At 50.6% G+C, this 10,775-nt stretch overlaps 1 protein-coding gene across 1 annotated transcript; it reads right to left on the bottom strand.

Annotated features, from left to right (window-relative positions):
- Nucleotides 1-472: 472 nt before the first annotated feature.
- Nucleotides 473-10,263, bottom strand: PSMB3 (proteasome 20S subunit beta 3). The gene is made up of 6 exons (XM_040497351.1): nt 10,115-10,263; nt 9,625-9,809; nt 7,782-7,889; nt 3,057-3,234; nt 1,501-1,595; nt 473-587 (listed from the first exon to the last, which is right to left on the bottom strand). Exons 1-6 carry the CDS (start codon nt 10,115-10,117, stop codon nt 539-541), a joined length of 618 nt encoding a protein of 205 aa, XP_040353285.1. The 5' UTR covers nt 10,118-10,263; the 3' UTR covers nt 473-538.
- Between the last annotated feature and the right edge of the window lie 512 nt (nt 10,264-10,775).

Raw genomic sequence — 10,775 nt, 5'->3', positions numbered from 1 at the left:
GGCTTGTTACTGACAGTGCGGAGCCTTCTTGGGATTCTCTCTGCCCCTCCCCTGCTCATGTGCTCACTTTCTCTCTCTCTCAAGGAAAAAAAAAAAAGTTTTCCTGTAGAATTGAGTGCAAAGCATTCTAGGCTTTGGGGTCAAATAGAATATGGGTTTACATCTTTGCTTTACCATTTATTAAAGTCACCCTGAACAAGTTAACTGCCCATAAAAGAAGATTACGTCAGCTGCCTTAAGTCACCATGATGATTAAATTCTAGAATGTGTAAAGCACTTTGTGCCGGGCCTACCACACAGCAGACACTCAGCAAGTGACGCGTCGATGTTCTCCCCGCTGGTGTACCGGTAGAGTTGGCTGCAAGTCCAGAAGAAAACCCAAGGGCTGAGCTACACCCTGAGGAGCTATCTGTAAGTGCCTAGCGGGGATCAAAGATCTCGGGTAAAAGTCCCAAAGACAAAGAAGCAGAAGTGAAAGAAAAAAACTATTTTATTTAAAAAAAAAAAAAAAAAAAAAGTAGGCTCTGAGAACAGAGGGTTAGTCCATGCGGGCCTTCAGTGTCCTGGTGGTAATCCTGTCCTTCTCACTGCAGAGGGAGAAAAGTCACAAAACATCTATGCCATTCTAGATTGCAGAACGGAGCTGTCCAGCCAATTCTAGGTTTGACTGTCTTGCTCATGTTCCACTAACCTTAGCCTGTCTGCTCAGCCTGGGATGAGGAAGGGGGGAAAGACACGAGACTAGTGACAGCTCTCCAGGGCGGGAACCACCAAGAGTAAGAGGACGGCCTGACTGCACAGCCCGCCGAAGAAGGGTAGGAGCTCCCCCAGGCCCGGAGGACCAGTCATTTAGGAAGGACGTTTCATCCCAAGGAACATAAAAGGGCCCGAGGGTGAACTGTCTGCTATCAGCCCCAGTCTGTTTTTCGTGATAATTGAGCAAGCTATCCCATAACTAAAGGGTCCAAATGCTTATTTGGGGATGTGCCCAAGGAAAGCTGTCGGGAGGACGTCTACTTCATCCATTCAGGTTCCTGGTGACAGCTCCAGACGAGAGGAAAGGGGATGGCAGTTAGGGAGCCGGCTGGGGCTGGAAAATCATTCCCAGCGCCCGGAGCACCAGCCAGTCATGGCTCAGAATGTCACCCAGAGGCGGGAGTTGGGAGAGGAGGGAGTCACCTAGAGTCTTGACCAGTCTGCAGTAGCGCTGCTGTGGCTCATCCCCACACAGGTCCCTGAGACTTTGGGGACACTTCCTACCGTGAGCAAGTAGGGAGGAAACTCAGGGTCACGGAGCCTCACCTGACAGAGGCCAGGGGAACCGCAAGAGGCTCCTTGCCGCCACCCTTGGAGAAACATGGATTTCTGCTATCCCAAGCCTGCCACAAGCACCTTTCCTCCCTCACTCCTGATCAGGGGGATGGGAAGATGGGGTGTTTGTGGGGGAGGGGAGAGGCAGGTGTACGCAAAGCTTCTAGACTTTTTCCAGCTCATACTCACATGACGTGGACAATGACTCCCATGCCTGACACTGCATCCCGATCCACGGCATTCAGCATGGCTTGTGAGATGGTTTCAAACAGGTGTTCTGGATCCTGCCAACAAGCAGAAGCCTCAGACCCTAACTTGGTTGAACCCTTTAACTCTCTCTTTTCTAGGCTCAAGATCCCCAACTCTGGCCACCCTCACGCCTGAAGTGAGGGACGGTTCCCGGGATGTGGGAAGCCCCCTCGGCCGCTCAGAAGGAAGCAGGTTACGTAAGGGAAAGCGAAGCCCTGAACTGCCTCTACTAACCAGCAGTGTGACCTTGGACAAGTCACATGTTCCTTCGCTAAGTTCAATCCCCCTTCTGTAAAATGGGGAGAATCCCTATTTGATTTCCACGTGCTTTGGGAGTTGTCTATGGGCTCTCCTCCTGGGTGTCACACAGGTACCTCAAAACTCGATCTGTCCAACCGTCAACCCACTCCCCAGCCCCCCAAACCTTCTCCTTCTCCTACATCCTCCATCTTGGTTGGCTTAGTGAGAAAACTCACGACACCCTCATTGTCTCCACCTCCCTCACTTCTGGTTGAAATGACCAAATGCTCTAGACACCAGAGGCACCCCTGCCCCTCCCCTGACGATCTTTGCTCAGGCCTCACTCAGCGCCTCCTGCAGGCGAGCACGAGAGCCTATGGCATCTACCTGCGGGTGCCGGTTCCTACCTACCTTTGACATCAGGTACCGGGGAAAAGTTCAGACTCTGGAACGGCATTCAAGGCCTTTTGAAGTCGCAGCCCACTCTTGCTCTCCGCCATCATCTCCCCCCACAGAGCAGCCACAGCAAGCTCTCTCATCACCGAACACACTCGCCCCTCTGGTACCTTGGCACAGGCTGTTTCTTCCGCCAATCAGACCTTTTGTTTCCTCTCATCCTGGCAAACTGCATTTTAACACGCGTTTGGGGGTCTGTCTTGCTTCACCAGACTGCAGTGAGCCCTTGAAGACAGGCCAGCGGGGCCCGGCAGAGCTGGCACAACAGCCAACCCTTCCCGTCAGGGACCGTTCCAGTCTTCATGTGTTTCCCTCACACTGCCCCTCCTAAGGTAGACTACGCCGTTATCCCCATTCTACAGCCGAGGTAATGGAGGCACAAAGAGACAAAGTGACATACCTGAGAACATAACTAAGTGACGGGTGGATCCAGGTTTCCAACCCAGACAACCCGGCTCCAGAGCCCATTCCTCTGACCCGCCTCGGCTGTGACCCTACAGCTTGTTAAATGTTTGTTCAACGAACGGGTGTGAAAAGCCCGTAAGGAGTTACTCCAAGGTAAGGAACCATCTGCTGCTGCGGCAAATATCTGACCGGGGTCTCCTGACAGATGCTGTTCTCCCTGGAGCCAGCCTGCACCAAGGCCCGGCCGTTTCTGGACACCGTCCCGAGGCCAAGCAGCTGTGGCTCTCTCCTACCTGCGTCACTCTCTTCATCGTGTGCCACATAAACACATTTTTCCCCGATGGCCAAGGGGTGGACACCTCAGAGCCCGGCCCCACTCCATGCCACCAACTCACCATGTTGGGCTCCCAGAGGGACTCGCACATCCCATACATTTGTTCGGAGCAGGTGCCGCTGACCACAAAGTCGTCAGTCACCATGGGGCAGCCGATGAGGTCTAGGGAGCAGATGAAGGGCTTGAAGGTCTTCGGGTCCAACCCGGCGATGACTGGCTCTGTGTAGTAGGGGCCAAACCTGTGCAGGCCAGGAGCAGAGAGAAACCAGGACTCAAGAACAATCGCCTTCTTGTTCAGACCTACCCAGAAGACTTTTTTTTTTTTTTAATGTTTATTTATTTTTGAGAGAGCAAGCGAGCATGAGTGGGAGAGGGGCAGAGAAAGAGAGAGAGAGAGAGAGAGGAGGGAGGGAGACACAGAACCCGAAGCAGGCTCCAGGCTCCAAGCTGCCAGCACAGAGCCCGACGCGGGGCTCGAACTCACAAACTGTGAGATCACGACCCGAGCCAAAGTCAGTCGCTTAACCGACTGAGCCACCCGGGCGCCCCTCAAGACTCTAAGAGTCACATGTTCTACTGACTCAGCCAGCCCGTTGCCTCCCATAGGGCCAGCTTTGATTCACCCTTCCCCACCTCCTGGCATCTGACCGTGCTTTAAGACTTCTTTTCCCTGACACCTGCCTTCATAGCCTCCGCCCCCCTGACCCTCTCTTCCACTTCCTATTTCTGGGAATTCTGAGTTCTTCTACTCTTCCCTATCCTCACCAAAGTCCTACCACCATTCAATTCTCTATTCATGTATCTACCTGTACCTCCACTCCTTTCGAAAACGGACTTGAAGCAGTTTATAGGAAACGCACTAAAAAATAAAAATCATTAAAACAATAACAAGACACCCAGGCTGAACACAAAGTTTTGTTCTGAGTCTCTTGGCAGACAAGGCAAAGAAGGATACTCAGGAAGCTGGGTTATTTTCGTTGTCTGCCTACAGGAAATAGGAGATTATCGGACACTTGTCCTAGACCCTGAGCTCTGAGTAGAATTAATCTCAGAAATCTATCATAAAATACTCAAAAGCTGGGACACCTGGGGGGCTCAGTCAGTTAAGCATCTGACTTCGGGTCAGGTCATGATCTTGCAGTTTGTGAGTTCCAGCCCAGAGCCTAGAGCCTGCTTCAGGTTCTGTGTCTCACTCTCTCTTTGCCCCTCCCCCACTCATACTGTGTGTGTGTCTCTCTCTCTCTCAAAAATAAACATTAAACCAAAAAAAAAAAAAAAAACGCAAAAGCTAATGGCCGTTATTCTCAATAAAAATAGTAAGTAAAGATGTCTTATCTTTATTTTTAAAAAATGTTTATGTATTTGTTTTGAGAGAGAGAGAGAGAGCAAGCACGAGCAGGGGAGGGGCAGAGAGAGAGGGAAAGAGAGAGAATCCCGAGCAGACTCCCCGCTGACAGTGCAGAGACCAACATTGGGCTAGATCTCACGAACTGAGATGATGATCTGAGCCGAAATCAAGAGTCGACACTTAACTGACTGAACCACCCAGTCGCCCCATCTTGTCTTTATTTACCCATGTCTTATATTGGCTCTTAGTAATACCTAAGAGCATGACCTTAAATTATAGCTCCGTAAAAAATAATTCTAAAAAAAAAAAAAAAAAATCCTACTTAATTCTCAGGTGAAGGAAAGGGTTGAGACAGTGTGCTTTGGTCTTGTGTCTCTCCAACAGATCCCTGGGTATCAACTTCTGTAAGAAATTTAAGATCTTGTATGTTCTTCTCAATGAAATGGAAATAAACTTAATCTAAGAGTATTCGAGACTGGTTGGGTAACAACCTTAAAACTAAATACAAGGGACGCCTGGGTGGCTCAGCTGGTTAAGTGTCTGATTTCAGCTCAGGTGATGATCACTTGGTTCGTGGGTTGGAGCCCCACATCGGGCTCTCCACTGTCAGCACAGAGCCTGCTTCGGATCCTCTGTCTCCCTGTCTCTGCCCCTCCCCTGCTCACACTCCCCTGTGCTCTCTCTCTCTCTCAAAAATCAATAAACATTTCCTGAGAAACTTAACAGAAGACCATGGGGGAGGGGAAGGAAAAAAAAAAAAGAGGTTAGAGTGGGAGAGATCTATGCCTGGATGGATTCTCTGGGATCCATGAAAACTTTTTTTTTTTTTTTTAATGTTTATTTATTTTTGAGACAGAGAGAGACAGAGCATGAACGGGGGAGGGTCAGAGAGAGGGGCAGACACAGAATCCGAAGCAGGCTCCAGGCTCTGAGCTGTCAGCACAGAGCCCGATGTGGGGCTCGAACTCACGGACCGTGAGATCGTGACCTGAGCCGAAGTCGGACGCTTAACCGACTGAGCCACCCAGGCGCCCCAAAACTTTTTTCTTTTAAAAAGACTCAGGGGGTGCCTGGGTGGCTCAGTCAGTTAAGGATCTGACTTGGGCTCAGGTCATGATCTCCAGGTTTGTGGATTTGGGCCCCACATTGGGCTCTGAGCTGCTGGTGGGATTCTCTCTCTCTCTCTGCTCTGAGAAGCCTGCGTGGGATTCTCTCTCTCTCTCTCTCTCTCTGTCTGCCCTCCCCCCACTTGTGCTTTCTCTCTCTCTCAAAATAAATAGATCAACTTAAAAAAAAAAAAAAAAAAAGGTTCTGTCCACTGCTCAAGTTTGCAAATCACAGAATTAGTCGATCCTGCTAGAAAATCCCTGACTTCAGGTGGGCTTGTACAGAAAGCTCCCGGTTAGCTGAGAAGCTAGGACTTACCAGGTCAGCCTGAAAAATCCTGTAGTGTTCTTTTTCTTGTTAAAAGATTGTTTTAAGTTATCTCTACGCCCAGCATGGGACGCGGACTCATGACCCTGAGATCAAGAGCTGCGTGCTCCACCGCCTGAGCCAGCCAGGTGCCCCCGTATTTTTATTTCCAATAAACACCATGAGGCACTGGCTCAGTCAGTAGAGCATGTGACTCTTTTCTTTTTTAAGTTTGCTTACTGATTTTAAGTAATCTCTGTACCCAGCACGGGGCTTGAACTCACTACCTTGGTTGTGAGTTCAAGCCCGTGCTGGGTGTAAAGTTTGCTTGTTCTGTGCTGACGGTACGGAGTCTACTTGGGGATTCTTTCTCTCTCTCTCTCTCTCTCTCTGCCCCTCCCCTACTCTCTCTCTCTCTCAAAACAAATACATAAACATGCTAAAAAACAAAAACAGAAACATGAGCCATTATTCATATACTTAAACGTGAGGTAATTTTTACAGGTGTGAAAGACATTTCCCCCATCTACAATCAGTTTAAAAAATTGTTTAGGGGCACCTGGGTGGTGCAATCCGTTGAACATCCAACTCTCGAATCCGGCTCAGGTCGTGATCCCGGGGTCATGGGATCGAGCCCTTCACTGGGCTCTACGCTGAGTGTGGAGCCTGCTTAAGAGTCTCCCTCTTCCCCTCTGCCCCTTCTCCCTGCTCTCTGTAAAATAAAGTTTAATTTTTTTTTTTTTTTTTAACATTTATTCACTTTGGAGAGACAGAGCGTGAGTGGGGGAGGGGCAGAGAGAAAGGGAGACACAGAATCCCGAAGCAGGCTCCAGGCTCCGAGCCGTCAGCACAGAGCCCGATGCGGGGCTCGAACCCACAAAATGTGAGATCATGACCTGAGCCGAAGTCGAACGCTTAAACAACTGGGCTCACCCAGGCACCACACTCTAAAAAGACATCTAAGGAGCACCTAGCTGCCTCAATCAGAGTGGCGTGCTACTCTTGATCTTGGGGTTGTGAGTTTGAGCCCCACGTTAGGTGTAGAGATTACTTAAATAAAAACTTAAGACAAAAATCATTTAAACCTTTTTCAATTCGGGATTTTGATAAACACAGTTACACGTGGCAGACAATTCACAGCTGAGGATATTAAAATACACCTAAAAAAAGGTAACCCTTCTTACAGTTTTTAGCTTTTTAATACTACAAAGGCAACAGTATCGATCCAGGTATGAAAATGGCAACGACTCAGCTTTGAAAGCTAAAGAGTACTTCTGTGACTCTTCCATAAAGCTCAAAATTATTTCAAACTAAATGATTTAAAAAGAAATAAAGGGGGGAAAAAAAAGAACTCCACTTGTCATTTTGCTACCCAGCTGTGCCCAGAGATGAGTAGAAAAGTCCCTGTGGGGGGTGCCTGGGTGGCTCAGTGGGTTAAGTGTCCGACTTCGGCTCAGGTCATGATCTCACGGTTTGTGGGTTCGAGCCCTGTGTCGGGCTCTGTGCTGACAGCTCAGAGCCTGGAGCCTGCTTCGGATTCTGTGTCTCCCTCTCTCTCTGCCGCTCCCCTGCTCGCACTCTGTCTCTCTCTCAAAAATAAATAAATAGTAAAAAAAATTTAACAAAAAGAAAAAAAGAGAAAAGGAAAGTCCCTGTGGGGCTCTCCTTTGCTTCCATCCCAGCTTCTGCACTGGATTCTAGAGCTAGGCCTCTGCTTTCCTCGTCACAAAGTCTTCAAAGAAAACGGACAAAATTCAGGTACCCAATTCCTAGGTCCCGAGACTCTAGGGCACACTTTGGTGGGGTCGAATTCTACTGCCTGGAAGCAAGTTTGTCTGCTGTGTGCGTTCCCTGCCTTCTTCTGAAGTAGCCCTTTCTTTCCTGGTTGGTCGTCAGGCCCACAGAAAACAGACCCATAAAACAGGGTTATCACCCTGCAGATAAGAAATGGGAGAGGGAGGAGGAGGAATCATCCTCCAGCCATGACCACGTGGCCACAAAGTCCCGGGCTACACTGCCGCTCACCGTTTCTCATACAAGAGGTTGGCCACCATGCTCATGAGGGTGTAAGGCTTGATCTGCCGACCTTCCTTCAGCTCGTACAGGTTCAGCCGGAACTTGAGGCGCTGGGCACTGTGACAGGAGGAGAAAGGAGTTAGGACGTCACTCCTGAAGGTGCCCGAGCGTCCACTCTGCGGAGGGCAGGAGGTACGTAGGGAACCACACAATCGCCGCCCTTGCCAAGCAAGACTCCTCTCTTCCTTTCCCGGTGATTTTCTCACCAGAAGTCCGGCCTCATGTCCACGTTTCAGACTTGCCCAACAAAGGCCACCAGTGCCACAGCTCTGAGCCCAGGACAGGCCCCGGCAGGGAGGAGGAGCAGACCAATGCCAGAAGCCAAGCTGCTGAGTGGGTCAAAGGACGCCAGAACAAAGAGCCTTAGACACAACCCGAGCTTCTCTTACAGGTGAGGAAACTGAGGCCTTGCGAAATTAGCGGTCACCTCCCACAAGCCTACAAAGGCGGTGAGAAAGCCTCCAGAAGAAAAGGAAACGGTGTGAGGGGCGGAGAGGAAGGCTGACGGAGGCCTTCACAGTGACGGCAACTTGAAGCTGTTGCCCTGATGCCAGAAGGAAGCATTTCCAAGTCACGTGTTCTTGAGACTTAGGGAGCTTCGACGGAGACGAGAGAAAACGTTCTGACCAACTTCCACCCACATTAGTGAACTAGTCTCTTGATCTTCTAAGAACTAAGTCCAGGAACTGCTGTTCTTTGGGCCACCAGCTTCCTGGAGGACCTGCCACTTGTGACATCTTCCCTCTTGAAACCCTAACCTGATCCTTTTCCTCTGGCCTCTCGTCTTCCCCCACCACTAAATGTACAGTTCAGCTCTCGAACGGCAGCTAATTTTTCTCCTCTACATAGTCTGTCCAAAATCTGTTCCCAGAGGTTTAAAAAATCACCGATGCCTCTCTAGCCCCGAGATACGATTTCAAGTTCCCAACTGCCCGAAAGATGTTCCTTAGGTCGCCTCGTCCCTTCAAAAAATCAGTCATCACCTTCCCCTAAAACTAGCCCGCCCGAATTTCTGGATTTCGGTCAACACGCTCAAATCAAAAATCATCTTTAAGACATTTCTGGATCACCTATATGCCAAGTAGTAATCTAGACACTAGTAGCAGATGAAAAAGACACAGAGCCCACCCTCAGTGAATGACTCTTTGGCCTCACAATAGCCAAGCAGCCACTAAGGCTGCTACACTCTCAGAAATGCCTTCCTTTCCTTTCCCATCACTACCATCCCATTAGGACAATAACCCTCATGCCTTTTTTTTTTTTTCTTTTGGACCAACACAATAGCTACCTCTTTCATCTCCCAGACTCCTCTTCCTCTTAAATCACAGGGCTTCTATCCACTAGATGAGGAATCTAGCAGTTAATATGCACTCATCTTGGATCAGGTATCTTTCTGTATCCCTTTCCCAACTAGACCTGAAGTTATTTAGGGACTGAGCACAAGCCCCAGGAAGACCTGCATTGAGATCCTGAGTGACATTCAACTTGCACCTTGGGCAAGAAACTCTAAGACCTTCAGTTTCTTCATCTGCAAAATGGGACGGCAGCATGGTAATGTACTTAAGCGGTTTAAATGAGTCCCTGCATGTAAGGGTGCTCCGTGCAGAGAAAATGAGTAAACGCTGGTGAAAGTTGGCTAGGCTACAATTCTTTATGGCTTACGGTGTGTCCGGCAAAGTCTCTGATTCACTGGTGCTGTTTGGTAGATGGCTGATACCTGGGCCACTCAAGACACCAGGCAAGGCTAGTCCAAGAAGAGGCCTGCGTGTGGGCGGGGACCCCCGACACTTACACAGTCTGGACATCGGTGGCCAGTCCGGCCAGGCCTATGTACAGCCGATCGCCCATGGGAAAGATCTTCTGGAAGTCCGTGGTCACCATCTGGGCCTGGATCCCGAAGCGCCTGTCGGCAGCGATGGCCACACAGTTCTTCCCCTTCATGGCCATGACGGCCCCTCCGTTATAGGACATAATAGACTGCGGCAGACAGAGTGGAGGAACTCAGCGTGACGGGCCAAATGCGGCCAGAGCCCCCGGCGCAGCCCCTGATCCGAAGGCTCCTATGTGCACCGTCCTCCCCTCTGGAGGCGCCTGGACACCCCGAAGCCCAGCTGTGACATTAGCGCTGTGCAGCTGCGGGGAGCCGCCTTCGAACCCCTGGTCCTCACCGCGGTCGGCTTCCCTTCAAACGACCACCAGGCCCTCTCCGCCTCCCAAAGCTCCCGTGCCCCCTCCCCGTTCTTCAATCCCTAACCCGCGTCCCTTCTCGCTCCCCATCTCACCATGACTGCGGCGTACTGGGACCTGCAATCGCCACAATTCCACTCAACCGGCTGAGGCCCCCACTGCACAACCACTCTTGCTGCCTTTTCCCTGTTCGCCCAAAGGCCGACCCTTCCGGGACATTTTGACTTCCTACTGGCTGTGCCTATCTGTCAGTCATCAGAACCGGAGTTTGGTTGAGAAGCCAAAACCGAGAATGGGAAGGCGGAAAGTGAAAAGTCACTGTTGAGTGCGGAAGAGCCTGGCGCCGCGGTGCAAGCTGGGATCGCGGCGGAACGGGACTCCCGGCTCGGAGGACCTGGGCTGGGACCTGTGTGCACGTGGGCTGGTGAAGCCCAGAATAGGGGCTGCGGTCCCAGCTGAAGGACCACGGTGTTGTGATCGCGCCGTGTGGCTCGGGTGTATTACGCTAGCTTGTTTCATTTATTCTTTCCAGAAATCCTTCCGTCTCTTATGTGCCAGGTACTATGCTAGGCTCTGCACATTCGCTGGCCTAGAACGGTGCCTGGTATTTAGGAGGCGCCGATTCAGCACATATTTAATGTTTCGAGGGGGAGGGGCAAAGGGAGGGCGTCGCGGATGGGCTGCGGCTGCAGGGGTTCAGGTTCAAAGGGGAGGTTTGGAGACCAAAGGTGGTTATGCTTTTTGAGACCCCCCCTC

The sequence above is a fragment of the Herpailurus yagouaroundi genome, unplaced genomic scaffold (genome assembly GCF_014898765.1).
Source record: "Herpailurus yagouaroundi ecotype Mexico unplaced genomic scaffold, PumYag 189, whole genome shotgun sequence".
NCBI classification, from domain to species: Eukaryota; Metazoa; Chordata; class Mammalia; order Carnivora; family Felidae; genus Herpailurus; species Herpailurus yagouaroundi.
Note: the sequence above shows the minus strand (reverse complement) of the source record. Positions and strands in the feature narration are given on the sequence as shown.

Coding starts and splice junctions, on each gene's coding strand:
- PSMB3 (XM_040497351.1), bottom strand. Junction 7,890..9,624: donor GCCACCGATGTCCAGACTGT/GTAAGTGTCGGG, acceptor CTCCTGTCACAG/TGCCCAGCGCCTCAAGTTCC. Junction 3,235..7,781: donor AACCTCTTGTATGAGAAACG/GTGAGCGGCAGT, acceptor TGGCCTGCACAG/GTTTGGCCCCTACTACACAG.